General features: G+C 44.0%; 1 protein-coding gene across 5 annotated transcripts in view; it reads left to right on the top strand.

Annotated features, from left to right (window-relative positions):
* The window catches only part of LOC124140109 (regulator of nonsense transcripts 2-like), a 58,216-nt gene that overhangs the window by 16,190 nt on the left and 20,963 nt on the right, over positions 1-21,063 (top strand). For 4 of the 5 annotated variants that reach the window (XM_046507489.2, XM_046507486.2, XM_046507485.2 and 1 more), the window contains 16 exons: positions 360-454; positions 2,341-2,426; positions 2,886-2,994; positions 3,170-3,227; positions 7,887-7,942; positions 8,156-8,272; positions 8,413-8,598; positions 9,468-9,509; positions 10,144-10,245; positions 10,646-10,705; positions 11,120-11,258; positions 11,409-11,545; positions 17,550-17,733; positions 18,427-18,516; positions 19,737-19,849; positions 20,320-20,394. In XM_046507489.2, the coding sequence (XP_046363445.1) occupies positions 360-454; positions 2,341-2,426; positions 2,886-2,994; positions 3,170-3,227; positions 7,887-7,942; positions 8,156-8,272; positions 8,413-8,598; positions 9,468-9,509; positions 10,144-10,245; positions 10,646-10,705; positions 11,120-11,258; positions 11,409-11,545; positions 17,550-17,733; positions 18,427-18,516; positions 19,737-19,849; positions 20,320-20,394 (1,649 nt within the window). The remainder of the gene's footprint in view (positions 1-359; positions 455-2,340; positions 2,427-2,885; positions 2,995-3,169; positions 3,228-7,886; positions 7,943-8,155; positions 8,273-8,412; positions 8,599-9,467; positions 9,510-10,143; positions 10,246-10,645; positions 10,706-11,119; positions 11,259-11,408; positions 11,546-17,549; positions 17,734-18,426; positions 18,517-19,736; positions 19,850-20,319; positions 20,395-21,063) is intronic. The other variant, XM_046507488.2, reaches the window with a different exon arrangement.

The following is a 21,063-nucleotide window of genomic DNA, read 5'->3' as shown; positions in this document are numbered from 1 at the left end:
GGGATTATTCATAATGGCAACTTGAAATTTCCTTGTTCCATTTTGGCTTATGAGAATACCTGTACCGGTAAGTCCCTGGTAGTAAAATTGATTTTGGAGCAAATCATTTTAAAATTTAAGTTTCTGAAGCTTTGCTCAACAACAATCATATGGCGTGCTGCCTTGAAATATGATTCAACTTGGGTGTGATCTGGTGAGGCATGTTATGCTGCTATCTATGGTATTGAAACATTTGAAGGCTGGTCGTTAAAGCAACGAACTGTCAAAATGCTCATGCGTAGATGAGTTACTGGAAGCAGGGCTTGGAAAAAGTCTTGTTCAGTATTAAATTATTTATTGTTTCCATATTGCTGTCACAGAAGATGATGGCGAAACAGGAACTTTGATGAAGACACAGTTCGAAGCATACTTGCAGTCATTACCCAACTGTGTAAACAGAGATCTCATCGACAAGGTACCATTGCTACATGATATGAAAAAGACATAATTGACAGATAGATGCAAGAAAACATGGAGTTGAACACAATCATGTTGATAAGTAGAAGTTTTGATCGTTTCCGTCAACAACTTGCACTCTTTTGGTCTTCAGAGCATACTTTTGAGGTCCAATTGACTGTGCTTTTATCCCCACGGCATTGAATGCAGGGAGATATTTTCATCATCTGGGTCTGTCCGTACATCCATGAGCACTCCGCTTCTGGAGCATAACTTGAAAAACTTGAAAAAATTTCATCCAAACATGGTTTCATGTATTAACCTGGGGCTGAAGTGGTGCCTTTTTCAAAATTTCATTTTTCACTGTTTTCGAGGAAACAAGTTAGATTTAGCTGAAGTGGAGGTAGGTGTTTTTCCGTAGCAGAACTAAAAAACTGTAAAAAAAAATCATCCAAACTTGATACTTGTGTTAATCAGGGACTGAAGTAGTGACTTTTGCTGTTTAGGAATTTTAATCAAATTATTTTTTTCTTGTCTCCACGGAAACAAGTTAGGCTTATCTAAAATGGAGTTAGGTGTTGTTTCTGGAGGTGAACTGAAAAACTATTCAAGATTCTTCATCCGAACTTGGTGACTGTATTAACCAGGGGATAAAGTTGTGCCTTTTGCTATTTGGGGTATAAGTAACAGTATTTCCGAATTTCACCAGACCTGGTTGATAAGTAAGGGTGTGCGGTATTACCAGTACACCGGTATATTGTGGTGCAAATTTCAGCAATACGTATTGTGATACGTTTGTAAATGTAGCAATATATTAGGGCAAATATAAATAGGTATATTTATGTGTTCCTAATCGATATGGAGATGGAAAATAGTATCTTTCTGATACAACTTACCTCTGACAATCTTTATATCAATTAGCGCGTACACATCCAGACTATCAAGCTCCTCACAGCGATAGCCTGTTTGCGGAGCTCTCTATACCGAGAGTATAACGAAGGAGCTTGGGAAGGAGCTTGATAGTATCTGACATTAATACAGGGTAAAACTCTGATTAACTCATGAAAATGTAAATTGGCAATATATTGCACTACGTATCGCAATACAGGTTAAAGTATGGCAATATATTACAATACAAAATCCAGGTCACTACACAGCCCTAGGAGTAGCCCTATTTGCATGATTCTAATTTCTTGAAAGAGAAGACAATTCTGTTTTACACATACTCATTATTGACCAATTTATCTTATTTAATTTGGGCCTATCCTGATAACACAGCAATGCTTGAATCAATAGTGTTTGGTATACATTCATAATACAGTATTTGATAACTCCCTATTCATATATTGATTCCTTCAGAGTGTTCATTACTGCACTGACATGGTATATATTTAAAATAAGTGTTGTCAGTTCTATGATTTGTGACACCCCCCTTTATCATGAGACCGCCTCCGTGGTCTAGTGGTAGAGCATCCGCCCGGAGAGCGAAAGGTCCAGGGTTCGATCCCCGGCCTCGTCATACCTAAAGATGTTAAAAGATGGTATTTGTAGCTACCCTGTCTGGAGCTCGGAATTAAGGGGCTAAATCAAGGACTGGTCGGCTCTGAGTCAGTATACTGTGTCTAAGTGGGGTATTCATATTAAACTGCGTCATGGTATCTCAGTGGGCTAGCACTATAAATCGGCATCAGTCCGGACTAGTACAAGCAGCCACACAAACACATAAACGTACATGCACGTCGCTATATAAGTGCAATAATCTTGGACGCGACGTTAAACCCAATTTCACCTCACCTCACCTCACCTCACCTCACCTCACCTCACCTCACCTCACCTCACCTCACCTCACCTCACCTCACCTCACCTCACCTTTTATCATGATGCATTCCCTGTTGTGCTTTACAGGCTGCAATTGAATTTTGCATGAACTTCAACACCAAATCCAATCGAAGGAAACTTGTTCGAGGATTGTTTACTGTACATCGGACAAGGCAAGTCATCTTTTGCCATAGTTTCCTGTTTTAGTATGAACTTCCTTGTGAGTAATAACCTGCCAGGTGAAATCATAATGATATGAGATAATGAAGAAATTTGACAAGCATGTTTTCTATTTCAAGACCTGCCAGGTGAAATCTGTCTGGCCAATGCATCAGTGACAATATACAGAGTATATTTAGTATATTTTAGTCAGAAAAGTGTGATACATTCCAGAATTTAAAATGGACAGGCCCTATTCAATATGTGCTAAAACCATTTCAGGAGCCTGAACTATTCCATTGGCATGATTTCCAGTAGATGTTTGGTGTAAATATTATATAAGGACAGTTATTTATTGATATTACCTGTCAGAACAAAAATTCAGTAGACATTGATTCTACTTAGTAAACAATGTTACAATCATACTCAAGTGAAATGTACCTATTAACAGTGTTTGCTGTATATTTACCCAGGTATGACCTGTTGCCCTTCTATGCCCGCTTGGTGGCCATTCTGAACCCGTGTATGCCAGATGTGGCCACTGATCTAGTGCAGTACCTTAAGGGAGACTTCAAGTGGCATGTAAGTCGAAGCATTCTTAGGACCATTGTTACGACAAACAGGTCTTAGATGTCCTGATACCTGTTGTGATATTGTTTTGTAATGGAACCAGCAATAATTTAGATGGTTGTAAGAGAGATGGGGATGGGTCATGATAAAAGATTGACAGCTGCATTTGTAATTTTCTTTTTTTCAGATTAAAAAGAAAGACCAGATCAATATTGAATCTAAACTAAAAACTGTCAGATTCTTAGGTGAGTGTTTATTGCCTTGATTATTCTGATTGATTTTACAACAGCGTTTGTCAATGGATGATTAAGCCAGTGTTGATGCATGTGATATTTAGAGAATAGCATATATTATGAGGAATTACAAGTTATCTGTCCAGAGTGAACTCATTTTGTAAGTTCCAAGCCTTGGTATGCTTAATGTGAGGGCAGGCCTGGTGGATGGCTGAGTGTAGAATCCTTACAAAGGTTGTAGATCCTTCCTTATCATGTGTGACAGTGTGTTCATGTGACATCATGTGGAGACTTCTTTCTACAATGAAAACAATGGAACATTCTCTTTCAGATTAAATCCTCCTTGGGGCACCTATTGCATTTTCCTTGCTCAAGAAAATCTATATGACATAGTTGTAACCATTTTCCTTGATAAAAAATGTTACCACACAAAAAACTTCGTTTTTGTATGATATACGACCACCCTTACAGGGCCTCACCCTCTACGGCGTCTCACGCCAAGGGGAGTCACTCTCACCCAAATCACTTTCCTTATGTCATCTGTATGAGACAGACGTGCTGTTTTCAACAAGACAAATAAGAGAAATCTAATCGTTCGACAAGAACCATGGTTGACCAAACTGTATGTATGGTACATTTCTTTCATTGCAAAGGAGTAATACCTCGCATTGTAAAGTTATAGAGTTGTAATTCTACTCCACGTGCACGGTACATTTAAATTCAAATGGCCGTAATGGCGTCCATATTGTAGTTCCACGGTCTGATACATGTAACACCAAGGCCATTAAAAAAACGGGTTCGGGTTTTGTTATATCATACAGCATTGGACTACAGTTTTTTCCTTTACATAAACCCAAGGTGGTGCCTTAATTTATAACTACACTTACCTTTTTTACGGGTTTTACACCTTAGCACGTAAACGCCCCTTTGGTGTTATAATTATACTACGACATTGGCTATTAGTATCGCGTTACAAATCGCATTCTACATTACGCCTTTGCTTCTGGTTTCACAATTTTGCATATATCTTTCCAATCTTTATATCGCACTGATTCACTTCAATTCCCTTCCCGCCCAACTCAGAAATTACGGTCTTTTTTACAGACCTTCAAACTGTGTCCGCAAACATCCCTCCCCAAGACCGACACGAACGCTGTCTTAAATGTCTGGCGGAGGACGGGCATGATGATGGGTCATGCCCAATATGCATAGCGTTTACCCCCCGGGCCCAAAAGAAAAGACAAGTGGACTTGCTCCACTTTAAAGGTCGTCTGCTTCAACTCTCGGGGAAAAGTCGATTAACTTCGGTTCTGAATCGAGAGAGGAGGAGGGGGGGGGGAGGAGGAGGAGACCTCGGGGACGTTTTCCTTCGTTTCCTCATTGAGGCACGTACGGGACAAGGTTGTCCAGGTAATGCCTCAGGTGGCTGCGCCCATGCCCGTTCCGCCTTCTGGGGGACGCTTTTGCACCTAGCAAGGTGCCCAGGTGCTCCGTGTTCTATCCTCCCTGGTGCATGAAGTCATCAACCCTCTGTTGTTGGTTGCCCGCAGGAAGTTCGACCTGCCCGAACTTATTAAGAGGTACCCGTTAGCAGAGGATAGTAACTTTGAGGTAACAGTGGTCGATGAATGCGTTTGGACTTCCATTACCCTGGGGGGGGGGGGTCGAAGTTCACAGTCATCTTCCGCGGGACGCTATTCGTAGCTGTGCCTCGCAGATGATGTGCGCTGTTATGGGTATGCGCAGGCTGTGGATGTCGGTATCTAAATACTCGACTTCCACACGCCAAGACCTCCTTGCTTTGCCTTATAAGATGGGTGCCACCCTCTTGCCTGGGGCTCAGTAGGTGGTCCGAGAGGCCGCTCAGTTGTACGCTTCAATCAAGGACTCTAAGGCCTTGTTGGAGGTACCCAGCGCTAAGCCGCGTAAGCGGACCTCTCCACTTGACTCCTCCTACGCTGACGCTTCCTTCAGGTAAGGGCGCCGGGAGGAGCAAGAGAGGTAAGGGCCGGGGCAAGGCAGATGGTCGAGGCCAGCAGCCTTTTTGCGGGGCCAGGAACCCATCGGGTTCCCATTAGCGCCTGAAGAGCCCCGGGTGGACCCACAGTCGCAAGTTATCGAACTGCCGACAGCCGGGGTCCACTGCCTCAAGCCGGATGTCCCCATAGGCGGCCGACTGGCTCTATTCCTGAAGGAATGGGAGACAGTTACATCCAATCCCTGGACCCTGTCCACTCTAAGGGATGGCCATTTGCCTCGGTGGAAACACCATCCGCCCCCCTTCTCCGGGATAAAGCACACTCCGGTGCCTGCTACCCGAGAGAAGGCAGAATTCCTCCGTGCCGAGGTTGACGCACTTCTAATGAAAGCTGCGATCAAACCGGTTCCCGAGGGACATGAAAGCGAGGGTTTCTACTTGACATATTTCCTAGTCACCAAGAAGGACGGAGGGTTCAGACCTATTCTCAATCTGAGAAGGCTGAACAAACTCTCAGGATGGAGACACTGCGCTCAGTGATCTCAGCTGTCGAGACAGGAGAATGGCTAACGTCAATAGACCTAAAAGAAGCCTATATCCACGTACCCATACACCCCGAGTTCAAGAAATACCTGAGGTTTTCTTTCGACGGGAGGTGTTATCAGTTCAGGGTTCTACCATTCTGGATCTCCACGGCCCCGAGGGTGTTCACCAAGCTGATGTTGATTCCTGCCCAAGTGGCCAGGTCGAAAGGTCGGTTCTGCCATCCGTACCTCGACGACTGGTTACTAAGACCTCTATCGCAATCCCTGAGTGAGATAGCTACACAAGAAGTGTTAGATGGGCCTGCTATGCGCGCTGGTGTGTCGATAGAGGGATTGCAGATCCCTTTTCTGCAGATCTCTTTTCTGCAGATCTCGTAGCCGTGCTTGAGTTCCTACAGTCGAGACTAGATGACGGCTGCATTGACAGTCCGGGGGTACTCTACAGCTATTGCAGCTTTTCACGTCCCTGTCTACGGGGCACTTCTGGGTGCACACCCATTAGTGCAGCGTTTTTTAGCAGATGTGGACAGGATCCGACCGCCTGTCCGGCGGATCAGTCCCCGATGGGACTTGTCAATCGTTCTTGATTGGCTGTCCGGTCCTTCCTTTCGGGATCTGTCGTCTCTCTCTCCCTTCAGCTGTTGAGCTGGAAGACGGCGTTCCTTGTGGCGGTAACGTCCGGCAGACGGGTAGGCGACATTCATGCTATGTCAGCCGATCCCGAACTAACTGTCTTCCACCGGGACAGTCAGTATTCGACTACCGGACTCTTACCGTCCTAAGGTCGCACACGCCTTCCACGTGACGGCTCCTATCGAGCTACCTGCTCTTTCACAGCCTTCCTCGTCGGGGACCACTGCAAGACATGCTCATGTCTTGGATGTCCGCAAGATTCTCAAGGTCTATATCAGCAGAACTAAGGGTATCCGTAAGGATAACCAACTATTTTGCTGTTACGGCGGTAGGAAGGCTGGCTCACCTGCGAGCAAACAATCTATCTCGAGGTGGATAGTTTCAACCATTTGTACAGCGTATACGCTTACAGGAAGAGACCCCCCTACCAGGTTGAAGGCTCATTCGGTTAGAACAAGTGGCTACATCACAAGCGTACGCCGCGGCTCTACCCATTGAGGAGATCTGCTCCGCGGCTATTTGGAGCCAGCCGAGCACGTTCATCAAACATTACCAACTCGACAAACACTCAAGCGAGCGTGCTCGGTTTGGTCAGTCAGTTCTCCGAACTGGGCAAAGTTCTTATCTCTAGTGGATTGAGCCTTCGAGATTTTAGACAGTCCTCCGGTTATACTGCTCAGTAATGGTCCGGATTTTATCTTCTGCGGTCGATAAATATCAGTTCTTACTACTCGATAACTACTTGTATTTGCACACGCACTCCTTCGATCCTTGGGGACCCTCTGCCTAGCTTAGCACGGGTTATAGTCTCTCGTGATCTACGCCCCTATATCACTTGTTAAAAACAGTGTGTGTGTGGGGGGGTCTTTCGAGTTCTCAACTTATGACAAGCCGCAAAAACAGGCTTTATCATAATATATGGTCGACCATGCCCTGTCTCTAGCCCCCGCCTCTCGACGGTGGTGCCTCACGATAAGGTTGGTTCCATTTTATTTTATTCTGTTGAATACGAAAGTACGATATATTTATTTACGCCTGTTGCTGACGGATGCCACTTCCTATATTATCTTTAGGAGTCTATCTTGATGCAATAGGTGCTCCAAGGAGGATATATCTGAAAGAGAATTTTACAAACCTGTAGAGGTTATGAATTCTCTGATGAAATCCTCCTTGGGGCACGGACACCCACCTGCCCACATTCCGTCAGCATTAGACATATGGAAAGTGATTTGGGTGAGAGTGACTCCCCTTGATGTGAGACGCCGTAGAGGGTGAGGCCCCGTAAGGGTGGTGGTATATCATACAAAAACGAAGTTTTTTGTGTGGTAACATTTTTTATCAAGGAAAATGGTTACAACTATGTCATATAGATTTTCTTGAGCAAGGAAAATGCAATAAGTGCCCCAAGGAGGATTTCATCAGAGAATCCATAACCTCTACAGGTTTGTAAAAAAATTTATAATGCTCAGTGAGCATTGTGTCTGTATGGATAATGTTTATGTTTCTCTGTTGCAGGAGAACTTGTGAAGTTCAAGATGTGTCCCAAAGTAGAGGTCTTGCACTGCCTGAAGGTAGGATAAGGATATGGAGATCTTGAAGAAATTTCACAAGCACGTTTCCCATTTCAAGACTGGAAAAGCATGTCTTATCTAAGTGTTTTGTTGCATTGCTGAGTTGGTGTGTTCATTTAATGTTTCATGTATTCATGACCATTCTTGTTTGTACTCTGGTAAGTACATTAGGATTTCAAAACATTTTTTTAAAAAGTAATATTTGTTTTCCAGATGTTGATGTTTGACTTTTCCCACCATAATATTGAGATGGCCTGTGCTCTTCTGGAGTCATGTGGCAGATTCCTGTACAGATCTATGGACTCACATCACAGGACAAAAGCATATTTGGTAATATAACCTGGATGTATTATTTATTACATTCATACTTCACATAAGTGTCTTTTGAGCTGTGGAACTGTTTGCTAATTACAGTCTTGTCTCTCTTGTACGTCTTGACAACCACCACATTGATTGAATATTTTGTTTAGGATGTAATGATGAGGAAGAAGGCTGCTCTTCACCTAGACAGTCGGTACACAACTATGATAGAGAACGCCTACTTCTACAGCAACCCTCCAGAGTACCAGCAGGTGGCTCGTATCGAGAGACCTCCCATGCATGAGTACATACGCAAGCTGCTCTACAAAGACCTATCTAAAATTACAACTGAGAAGGTAATGTAACTTGTTAAGGTCTTTGTTTGTATATAGAGGATATGACCCGTGAAGATCCGGGTTAGAAAAGGTCTTCAGCAGCCCATGCTTGCCTTAAGAGACGACTATGCTTGTCATAAGAGGCGAGTAACGAGATCAGGTGGTCAGGCTCGTTGACCAGGTTGATGCATGCCAATTGCGTAGCTCGATGCTAATTATGTCAGTCACTGGATTGTCTCTTCCAGAATCAATTATTTACAGATCGATAGCATTCTCGGAACCCATCGGGCACAAACCTTTGACATGTGTAGGTGTCCATGAAGGCTTGTTTCTAGTGACTCATATGAGGAGTCTGTGGTCTCCTCTCATTTGTGGAGTGTAATACTCCTATTTTTCAGTACCAGGTTATGGATGGCATCAATGTTTTCTCATTTGTGGTGCTGGATGTGGATCGACAAGGGCAGGGGTCATCTTCCAAAACCCTCTCTCACATGCTGATATTCTTATCCCAACATTAAATTGAATTAGCTGTTCATCAATATTGTTTGGTGATTGACCCTCCAGGATAAAATATTTGATCTGTTCTCAGTTTTGTTAATTTAATGCAAAGTACCTCAGGGTTGAAGTCAGTTGAAGAATTATCAGTAAGTCACTTGACTGAAACATGCCAAATTGTGAAAGACGACTCAACAAGGTCAGGTCAATACTAATATCTGTCACAATAACCTATATTTCTCAGGCTCAATACATTCTGAAATTCCATTATATACATGTGCATATTCCTCTTTGTTACGGAAATTTACATAATTGTCATGGTGAATGTATCTATTTTTAAAGTTTCATGAAAGAAATATGTGAGCAACACTGAAATTTTGTGACAAATTTTTCAGGTGCTGAGACAGATGAGGAAGTTAGACTGGGACGATGTAGCTGTAAGTCAAACATTCTTTTTTTACATCACAATTGTACTTCTCATAATAAGAATCATATGCTGTATACTGTGTTCTTCAGACTTGACAGGTAACATAGCTCTACCTTACGCACAGGTATGAGAGGCATTGAAATTGTTTAGTGCAGCAACTTTCTAAAGCAACTAGCCATGCAATGGTTAGTTCTTGACTGCACTATTATTATGTCACACAGCCTATTGTGACACAAAAGATATGACGTCATAGTGCGAGATGGAGAAGTGCCAATTTTAGAGCACTGTTTCAAGTCTGTTGAACTTAAAACTTGACAAATACTTTCTTTGTTGATTTCTGTTCTTTCCTGCCCTAAATGTATTGCAACACATTTTCTGAATATTGTTGTTACCTCGGCTCATTTTGTAGCCTACACTTGTACGGTACATATTTCAGTTTCAAGTTCATACCGACAATGATTGAGAATGACATCCTACAAATATAAATTGCTGTGGTGATATGTCCGTGAAGTCAGTTGTTTCATTCAGAGGTGGTCAGTGTGATTTGATTGACAATGTTTTAGTTTTTCCATTGTTGTAATAGTATAATGCTTCAATTAATTTGAAACATGTTCGAAGGTGACAACTTGTTTATGTCTCCACAGATTGCCTTCTACACAACCAAGTGTCTGACAGCAGTGTGGAACATCCGCTACAACTCTGTACACTGTGCTGCAAATCTGCTGGCTGGACTTGCACCATATCATGTATGTATCCTTCTGCGTGGTGTTCTTCGTTTAATTCTCTGATTCAAAGGAACTTGTGATTTAGATGTCTATATGGGTTCCCAATGTTCAGCAACGTCCCAGTAGGCCCCAGTGATAGCTGAGATATTTTATAGTACCTGTATGGATACCACGTGGAAATAACAAAAATGGCAGTATGTATGTAATCCAGTCTGGATTATTCAAACGAGTGGTTGATAGCATAAGTAAAAGTAACAACCTTAGCAGTCATGGCGTGTTGGTGACACAGTGGACACAATCAGCAAGGTCACACATTGAGATCCATACTGGTGTCAGGCCCCTGCAAGCCTGATCTACCCCTTCTATCCATTTATCTTTGTCATTAGAATATATAATCATGTTGTTGTATGCTTTCTTGCAGGAGCATGTTGCTATTCAGGTTGTAGATGGAGTATTGGAGGATATAAGGCTAGGAATGGAGGTAAACATTCTTTAACTTTCTTCTATATTTATGGTTATTAAAATTATCTGAATATATTTCATTTTTGCCATTTTGGGTGAAAATGGGATTCTTCATGCTAATTCTCATATTCATTACCTTCTCTTACATGATGTTACTATTACACAGTTGTATTTACTTTTTTTTTTTTTTAAATTTTCAGACAATCTGTAGAAAAAGTGTTCCAAAGTCTTTGTTTATTTCCGCTCACATTATTGTTATATTCATATGTGAGTCGTAGTGGCAGAATGCCTTTGTTAACAATAGTATATGTCATGGTAGTGAATCAGAGGATGAAGAAGTCATTTTTGTATAAGTGTCTTTGTATTTGTGACCACTGATACCACTTACAAACCTGTCATGAAATCTAGGGCTGAACGTTTTCCAAACTTGCAGGTGAACCACCCAAAGTACAACCAGAGGCGAGTTAGTTGTGTCAAGTACCTGGGAGAGCTGTACAACTATCGCATGGTGGAGTCAGCCGTCATCTTCAAAACACTCTACTCTTTCATTACATTTGGCATCAGCTTGGATGGTAAGCTTGTTCAGCTGCCTCAGTTTAGAATAAACAAGGAGACATAAGTGAAGAACAGTTTTGAATTGTAAGATTATTTTTATAGAAATATATTTTGTTTAGCAGTGCACTGTACAGTACATAAATGATCATGATGTGAATATCTTTCAGAAAATCCTACCCCCTTGGATCCTCCTGAGCACTTGTTCCGAGTGAGATTGGTGTGTACACTCCTGGAGACGTGTGGTCAGTACTTCGACAAGGGATCCAGCAAGAAGAAACTTGACTGCTTCCTCGTATACTTCCAGGTGAACAGAATCACTACAAATGGCTGTATTCTCTTTCAGATTAAATCCTCCTTGGGGCACTTATTGCATTTTCCTTGCTCAAGAAAATCTACATGACATAGTTGTAACCATTTTCCTTAATAAAAAATGTTACCACACAAAAAACAACGTTTTTGTATGATATATGACCACCCCAACGGGGCCTCACCCTCTACAGGCGACACACGCCAAGGGGAGTCACTCTCACCCAAATCACTTTTCCTTATGTCATCTGGCAGACAAGATGTGCCTAAAGACTCAGAGAACACCTTCACCCAACTTATACGTTGAAACTTGAAGACATGGCTGACCAAACTGTATGTGTGGTATATTTCCCTTTTCTTCCTTGCAAAGGCGTAATTCCTCGCATTTTATGGTTTATTAAATGTTGTAACTTGGCCGCCACATGCACGTGCTACGTTCGTTTCAGGTAAAGGCGTCCGCTGTGTAGCTTATTCTGTTCTGATAAATTCCATGCTCGTGTACCCAACATGGCTTTCTTATTTTAACATTATTTCACTCCATTGTTTCCTTTCAAACCCGTCTGTAACTTTATGGGCCCAACGGGCGCACATTACTGTGCGGTTTTCCGCTCGGGGGTGGTGGTTTACTACGCTACCTTTGTATATTACAAATGTATACACGGACCTTGGCTATCGATATCGCGTTGTTGCATTTTCGTTACGCCTTTGCATGTGTTTGTGTCGTAATTATGCATGTATCTTTCTGCAATTTCATCAATTTCGCACTGATACATATCCCTCCCCGTTCCCCCTCCGTTTAGTTTTAACGGTCTGTTTGCAGACTTTCAAAGTTTGTACGGGGTGTGAGGCGGCTATCCCCCTGCAAGATCCACACCCCAGATGTCTACGTTGCTTGGCGGAGGATGGGCATGACGATCAGTCATGCGCGCCATCTGTGGCAATTTCACCCCCAAGGCGAGAAAGAGACGCCATGCTGATCTACTCCATTTGTGGGTTTATTGGAGGCGGGGGCCGACATCCGTTCGTCACAGACTGTCTCCCCCCCCCCCCCATAGTCTAAGGCTAAGGGCAAGAAGGCTAACTCTTCCGCCCCGGTAGCTTCAACCCCCACTGCGTCCTTATTGCAGACCGGGGGTGAGGGCTCTCGGGTCCCCGAGGTTCCCCCCCCCCCTGCACCACCAATAAACCTTGTGATATTTCGGCGCTTCTGCAGTCGCAGATGGCGTCGATGTTCGAGGATGTCAAGTCCCAGCTTCGAGAGGAGCTGCGGGTGGGGCTTCCCCGAGCGTCGGCGTTGGATGCGGCCGCGGGCCCTAGTGGAATGCCCGGTGTTGGCCATGGCAGGCCGCTTGGCCTCGGGGACGACTCGCATCCGGGCTTCGGCTCTGGTTCATGATCGATCCCCAGCGGAGGGGTGGCAGGCGCAGGTGGAGGCTTTTCTTGAGCCCATGCTTCGACCAGTGGTAACCCCCAGCACCTCGGGACCGGGACCCGGTGTCAGACAGGGGACAGTCGGGGGATGCGAGGGCCCAGGCCTTCGGGCGCCCCCTTCCTGTTCCGTCTACTTCCTCTCTCGCCGACAGGGATGTGAAATCTCCGCGGAAACGCGGAAAATCGCGTTTTTTAGCACAGTAGTCCTCGGGAAAAATCATCTTCCACGTAAAAATATAATCAAAGATTTAAAAAAAAACACTCCGAAAAATATGATCGAAAGCCTGACTCGTCGCGGATTGTCCTGTTTTCGATCAGAGCTTTCAGCAGCATAGGTTTTCGGACATCATACGTTTTCTATCACGAATACTTGCACTATAACGTGGGGTGTGGCGTCACACAGAAATTTTAAATACTCAGCTTGTTTTTAAGTTGTCTTTAAAGTTGTCTTTAAGCCTGTAAGTGAATGAGATGTTTTACAGTTGTTCATGTGATTAGCGAGAAAACTATGAATGTTTCTTCAGCGTTCAAAAACCCATAACATGGGGATATATGTTATATTAATGTCTTATGTTTGCAATTGAGTTTTGTTTTTTTCAACTAAAGGTAAGTAAGTACAAGGTAAGTTTTTTATCAATATGCTTCAACATGGGGAAAGGGTCAGACATTGCATGCTTGTGACAGTTGTCCTTGTGTCTGGGGGATGGGGTTTGAAGTTTATGGCAGTATTGCTCCCAGACCTGGCGGGTAGCCAGGTGCGAGGAAGCTATGCCCGATTTTTTAGAAGTACTGATTTAACTTCGAAATTTTATTGCATCTGCCATCTTGTTTATTTGACTTACTGACTTTTGCCATTGACTTATTACATTTCTTGGTGTGAATGTTGTCCAAACTGCACGAAATTGCTTAAAATGCAATCAAATGTTTAAACAATTTCTGGGGGGGCATGCCCCCAGACCCCCCTAGACTTTCCTCTTTTTTCGCTAAAAAACCTGCTCACATCCCTGCGCCAAGGAGTCGGAGACCACCTTCGGCTCAGAGTCGAGAGATGAGGAGTGGATGGAGGAGGGAGGGGATGACTCGGGGAGCTTCTCTTTCACATCCTCACTGAGGCATGTCAGGGATAAAATTGTCCAAGTACTGCCTCAGGTGGCTGCCCCCATGCCCGTCTCGGATCCGTCTTCCCCGGGGACGCTTTTGCTCCGAGCAAAGCGCTCCAGGTGCGGCTCCGCATTCTGACCTCACTTGTACACGAGGTCATTAATCCCCTGCTTTCGGGTGCCCGTAAGAAGTTCGATCTTCCCGAACTTAATAGGCGGTACTCCTTGGCAGAGGACCGTGACTTCGAGGTGCCGGTCGTGGCAAGTACGTCTGGACTTCTGTGACCCTGGGGGGGTCTTCAACCTCCAACTTAGCCAAGGCTAAGCAGGGCCGGCGGTTGCCACTCTTCCCTATGTGCGGGGCGGAGTTGAAGGCGGCTTATGTTTGCTTCGAGGAGCAATATCGTAATGCTTGCCAACAGCTCTGTATTGCCGTCCACTCGGCTTACCTGTCTGCGGTGCAGCGGGAGCTGGTGGGGGATGGGGCAGTCTGAATCTTTGGAGTTGGCTGGCCAATTCACCGAAATTCATAGCCATCTGGCGAGGGATGCTATTCGTAGCTGCGCCTCCCAGATGATGTGCGCAGTCATGGGCATGCGCCGGCTGTGGATGTCCATGTCTAAGTACTCGGCGTCCACACGCCAAGAACTACTTGCGCTCCCTTATAAGTTGGGTTCTACCCTCTTCCCTGGGGCGCAGCAGGTAGTTAGGGTTCCCAATAGCTCCTGCTCTGCCCCAGATGGCCCCACAGTTACCAGTCCTCGGGGTTTCCGACTGTTGGGGTTAATTGCCTGTCGGAATGGGAGAAGGTCATCCAATCCCTTGCTAAGGCCACTTGCCTCAGTGGAAACTTCTTCTGCCACCCTTCTCCGGGATAAGGCGCACACCGGTGCCCGCTACCCGAGAGAAGGCGGACATACTTCGGGCCGAGATCGTAGCACTGCTAGACAAAGCTGCTATCGAGCCGGTTCCAATGGGACAGGAAAGCGAGAGCTACTACTCGACTTATTTCCTCGTCACCAAAAAAGACGGAGGGTTCAGACCTATTCTCAACCTGAGAAAACTGAACAAACTCATAGAGGTACCGTCCTTCAGGATGGAGACACTGCGCTCAGTGATCTCTGCTGTAGAGACCGGTGAATGGCTGACGTCGATATACCTCAAAGAGGCCTATCTCCATGTACCTATACACCCCAAGTTCAAGAAATACCTGAGGTTTTCTTTTGACGGGAGTTGTTATCAGTTCCGGGTTCTACCCTTCGGGATCTCCACGGCCCCGAGGGTGTTCACCAAGCTGATGTTGATTCCTGCCCAAGTGGCCAGGTCGAAAGGTGGGTTCTGTCATCCGTACCTCGATGACTGGCTGCTACGAGCGCTATCTCATCATATGAGTCAGATTGCTACACAAGATGTGTGATAGACATTCTGGTATCTCTAGGGTGGATAGTCAACCTAAAGAAGTCAGATCTGAACCCTGCTCAGACCCTGGTCTTCTTAGGGGCGAATTTCAACACACAGAGCGGGCTTCCTCTCCGCAAGACCAAGGCCACCTTCAGTGGTGGACCGAGGACGGGAATCTGTCCCGGGGGCTCCCCCTCGACACTCCCGTTCCGTCTCTCACAGTTCAGACAGACGCGTCACTCTCCGGCTGGGGAGGCGTTCTGAACGATCACACTGCCTTGGGTCTGTGGTCCCAGCAGGAGATTGCGCTGCACATCAATGTGCTGGAACTGAGAGCTGTCAGGTTGGTGTTGCAACGCTTCTTGGATCTGCTTCGTGGCAAGGTGGTTTGTCTAGAAATGGACAACCAAATGGCGATGACTTACATCCGGAAGCAGGGGGGAACGGTGTCTCCGTCGCTTCTCCAAGAGACGTGGCAGTTCCTCCTATGGTGCGACCTTCACGCTATCAGGATGATACCTGTTTATCTCCCAGGGTTGGACAACGTCCGTGTGGACGCTCTGTCTCGCCGGATCCTCGCTCCTCATGAGTGGAGGCTCGACCCGGGGATATTCGGGATTATCTCCCGATTGTACGGGTCGTTCCAGGTGTATCTGTTTGCATCTGGGGTGAACCACCAGACACCAGTGTTCTGCTCCCGAGTCCCCGACCCGAGGTCGGCGGCACCAGACGCCTTCCAGCTAGATTGGACGGACAGAGTTCTGTGGGCCTTCCCACCAGTTCCTCTGATTCCCAGGGTTCTTTCTCAGCTAGCCACACAGCCTGCGCAGCTTCTTGTGCAACTGACACCCCTTTGGTCGGCGCAGAGTTGGTTTCCCGTAATACTCAGGTTTCTGGCTCAGCCTCCTGTTCTATTACCTTTACGACCGGACCTCCTATCCCAGAACGGGGCCCTCCACCCGAACCCCAGGATTCAGTGGGTGGCTTGGCCACTGTCCAGAATCGCCTCCAGAAGACAGTATTCCTGCACGAGTTGCAGATACAATACTGGCTTCGCGGAGGGATTCGACAACGTTCAATATGAGGATAGATGGGCCTGCTATGCGCGCTGGTGTGTCAATAGAGGGATTGCAGATCCCTTTTCTGCAGATCTAGTCGCGGTTTTAGAGTTCCTCCAATCATGACTTGATGCCGGCCTGGCCGCATCAACAGTAAGGGGGTACTCAACAGCCATTGCGGGACCTCTGCAAGACATGCTCATGTCTTACATGTCCGCAAGATTCTCAAGGTCTATATCAGCAAGACTAAGGATATCCGTAAGGAGTTTTCACTTGCTTTATGATAGCCCATTACTGAGGCTTTTTCATAGCATATGGTCTGACCACGCCCTGTCTCAAGCCCCCACCTCTCGACGGTGGTGCCTCATAATAAGGTGGGTTCCATTTTTTTAATTCTCTGTCATCATGTAAAATGATGTGTTTATTTACGCTTGTTGCAGATGGATGCCACTTCCTTTATTATCTTTAGGAGTCTATCTTGATGCAATAAGTGCCCCAAGGAGGATTTAATCTGAAAGAGAATCGTACAAAGAGGTTATGGATTCTCTGATGAAATCCTCCTTGGGGCACGGCCGCCCTCCTCCCCACATTCTGTCTGCTATGAGACATTGGAAAAGTGATTTGGGTGAGAGTCGCTCCCCTTGGCGTGTGTTGCCTGTAGAGGGTGAGGCCCCGTTGGGGTGGTCATATATCATACAAAAACGTTGTTTTTTGTGTGGTAACATTTTTTATTAAGGAAAATGGTTACAACTATGTCATGTAGATTTTCTTGAGCAAGGAAAATGCAATAAGTGCCCCAAGGAGGATTTCATCAGAGAATCCATAACCTCTACAGGTTTGTACGAATTCTTGTGCACTGGTGCATGTCTGAAGTTATCAAAGGTTCACTTTAAATGAAACAGTATGCATGTGGCTTGCAGGGATAATGCTATGAATGCTGATCTTGGGGTCATATATTTCCTAAAGGATTCAAACTGGATTTCATTACTGATCTTTCTATGTTTTGTTACAGAGATACTACTGGTTCAAGATGAAGAACCCTATCTGGACAGTGCATCGTCCATTCCCTCAAGATGTGAAGAATTTAGTGAAGGACACTCTGGAGATGATCCGACCCAAGCTGAAGATTTATGTCAGTTGGGAGGAGGCTATCAAAGCTGCAGAGGATATTGAAAATGAATACAAGACAAAGATTGGTAACGTTTTCTTGTCAGCTTACCAGAACTGTTCATGAGACATTAATTCATGGATCCATACCATTTTTAGCTCTCCTGACTGAAGGTCAAGTGAGCTTATGTCATGGCCTGTGTGTCGAGCATCTCCTCTTCAAAAACCACTGGGCCAATGAAGTTAAAAATTCACATGCTTGTCCCCACCATATGATAAGACCTCAATTCAAAAGTATCGAATCTGATTTTCAATAGCTACTACAGTAGCTATGAGAAGCCGAATGTATAGTCCTCAGTGTATGCAGACAGTGTCTGAATATCAGTGCTGACAGGAACTTTTGTTAAGTGGCTATCTATTTTCTTGCCATTATAAACTACAGTGTCGTGGCACTTTTTTTTAACATCTCTGACAAGCACATGTTCAATAAAGCTGAAGGTTTGAACAAAAGTGTGATTAAAATGCTGTTCAACTCCAAATAAAAACACTTTCCCACTGAAAATGTCATTTGGCTCATTGTTCATTGCTTCTTATTGCATGTAGTATGTGATGTGTGAATATGCTGTATATAAAACAGACATGTATTGGCGAAAATTACAAGTTTGTATGAGGACATGTATGTTACATATGAATATATATAGTTACAGAGCTGTAGCCTAGAAACTACAAGTTGCATGACTTAAACCGGCATCATAAAGATAACTCTATGTAAATTGTTGCAGCTAACCTGTTGCCAATCTTCGAGACTGGTGATGAGAGTGAGGTGTCAGAGGAAGAAGGACTGACCCCAATACAAGAAACTGATGAGGAAAGTAAGTACACTGTCAGTGGTGAAAAGCTTTGAGGTCTCCACTTTCCCTTTCCTCCATATCTCCCGGGTAAACCTACAGGAACCCATCCTTGTTGTTCTCACAGCATTACTGACCAATCAAAGGTTGACATAAGGAAAAAGAAAATGGGTAAGGGAGGTAACTTGTATTGCCTAGGAACCAAAGCCAACGCCAGTTTTGATGGACACGAAGACATCCTTTCCATCAAAAATATTTTTGAGGGCTTCCTTTTGCGTGTCAGTCAGTTTTTTAACATTGAATTTCTCGTAAAAACTATCGTAACGAGTGGGACTGGCTGCTATGTTGTTGATATCACCATCCCAACATCGAGGCTGGTTTGTAACTCGCCTTCTTATTGGTATGTTATACCTTGTAGCCTAGCCAATCAATTTGGCTAAAGGAAATCAAGGGCGGGTAATTTGAGATTGCGAGAGCCACAGAGATGGGTCAAGAGTTTAATCTAGGTTTACTGAAATGCTAGCCCAGGTGATATAGAGGATGTCACTTTACTGACTCAGCCAAAGTCAAGGACAATATACTGGCAAATGACCTACAATGAGTTGGGAGAATGGGTTGGGAATCATCAATCATTGGTCATTGGGAGAATAGCTTGTTCCTTGTACATGATTTACGCATCGTCTTTTTTCTGAGAAATTGCAACACACTGTGGGGTTCCTGATCTTAAGAGGAGACATCACCTCAGTTGGCCTATTGTTGTACCATCACATTAAATTGTTTGTGGTTCCATGAACAACAGATGACGTCTTCTTAAATTATTTTACGACAATGCGTTCTTATGACGTCACATTGCTTTTTGCAAACATTGAAAACAATGAAACAACTTCCAGTTATAAAAAATTTGCTTGGTTAGCCAATCGAATGCCATTGAATCCCTTGTAATTTATTATTATAGATTAAATGAATGGTTGAACATTTTTATGATTGCTGCATTTAATCATGTGAAATGTGTACGCTGTCTTATCTGATTTAATGGTTTTCTTATGACAAGTTAGAGATGTTGGCATATATACTGAACCACAAGTTGGGTTTGGGTTTCCAGAGCTGTTAATGACAGACTTGATTTGTAACCAAAAATGATAAAATCATTGCTGCATTTCAAGTTTATGTGTGATATGTTTGACATAACCTGTTGTATGATAAACAACAAGATCTAGTCACTGTAACAACATTGTTGCTTTCAGTTGATGAACTAAGCCAGAGCTTGTCTCAGTCGCACCTAGAGGATGGCACAGAGTCCAGCCAGGATGACCAGAGTGGTCAAAGTCGCAGCCAGACTGGAAGTCAGGCAAGAGATGTGAGTCTGTGTTTGGGTCATCTTTGATATAAGGTTTCAAAAGAGTTCTAAATTTAAATATTGTTTTGATGAATGAGATATTTTTGTTAAATATTTTTTGGTATCTTGATCAGTTGAGTGCCATGAGTGTAGCTAGCTTAGGAAAATTGTGCAAGTACAGCCATAAATCTTTAGAAACTTCAGTTTGATTATGTGGATTCTTGATAATGTGAAATAAAGGGACTATTTCCTTATTGACATTATTGAGCAAAGTTGTTTTAATGTCCATTACATAATGTAAAGAATAATTTTGTAAACAGTACTAAACATACTTCTAAATTCTTAAAACCCCACCTTGCTGCAGTGATAGAATTTGATAATATACAGAGGAATTTAAGATGACACTGATACTGGCTACACCCATGAGCATTGTTTGAAGTGTTGATGTTAGTTACTGTTGATTGTTACTGTTGATGTTTGCTGATGTTCAGGGCGAGGATGAGAGTGAGGACAGTGATAGAGATGAGTTCCTCGAGTCCGCTGGAGAGGATGAGACCGAAGACCAGGTAGTGCAATTTCTCTGTTAGCTAGATTTGGTTAAGTATGTCTTTTGATATGGTTTTGTGTTCACTGAACAAATCAAACTGCTGTGTGTTGAGAGGCCTTTAATGACAATTATTTAGTCAGTCTGTTGCCTTTATGAAGCTTAGGCTAAAAGTCAAATCATCAAAAATGTGGCATGATGTACAAATAAATTTATGAAGTCTTTAAACTGTCCTGATGCCTTCTTGTTTTATAGCAGACGAGTCAATATTCATCACGTGACAGGTCAATACTGATCCTGTGACGAGTCAGTATCCGAGGTCAGTGTCAGTCACATGATTTTGGGGTCAACATTGAAATGTATTTTTCTGTCGCGTGGCACAGATTAACCAATGGAATTGCAAGATTCTAGTACAGGTATTACAATATACTATACAACAAGGTGAATTAGGTCCCATTTTACAAGAGGTAGCATATTGCTTACGGCTTATTGCTTACGAGAATAGAGAAGCGCCTCAAGGTTCATAGACTATGACATCACTGCATTGTAACAATGTGATCTTCATGAGGAAGAAAACAAGTGTGCCTTGCACAATAAATTACGCACTAACTCCATTCTTTCTTTATATGGGTTCAGAAAAAAATTTCTTTGAATTAGTTTAATATTCTTACAGACGAGCGGACATCCTGAA

This window comes from Haliotis rufescens, unplaced genomic scaffold (assembly GCF_023055435.1).
Source record: "Haliotis rufescens isolate VD_foot unplaced genomic scaffold, xgHalRufe1.0.p SCAF_22, whole genome shotgun sequence".
NCBI classification, from domain to species: domain Eukaryota; kingdom Metazoa; phylum Mollusca; class Gastropoda; order Lepetellida; family Haliotidae; genus Haliotis; species Haliotis rufescens.
The sequence above is the reverse complement of the archived record's forward strand: the minus strand, read 5'-3'. Positions and strand labels throughout refer to the sequence as shown.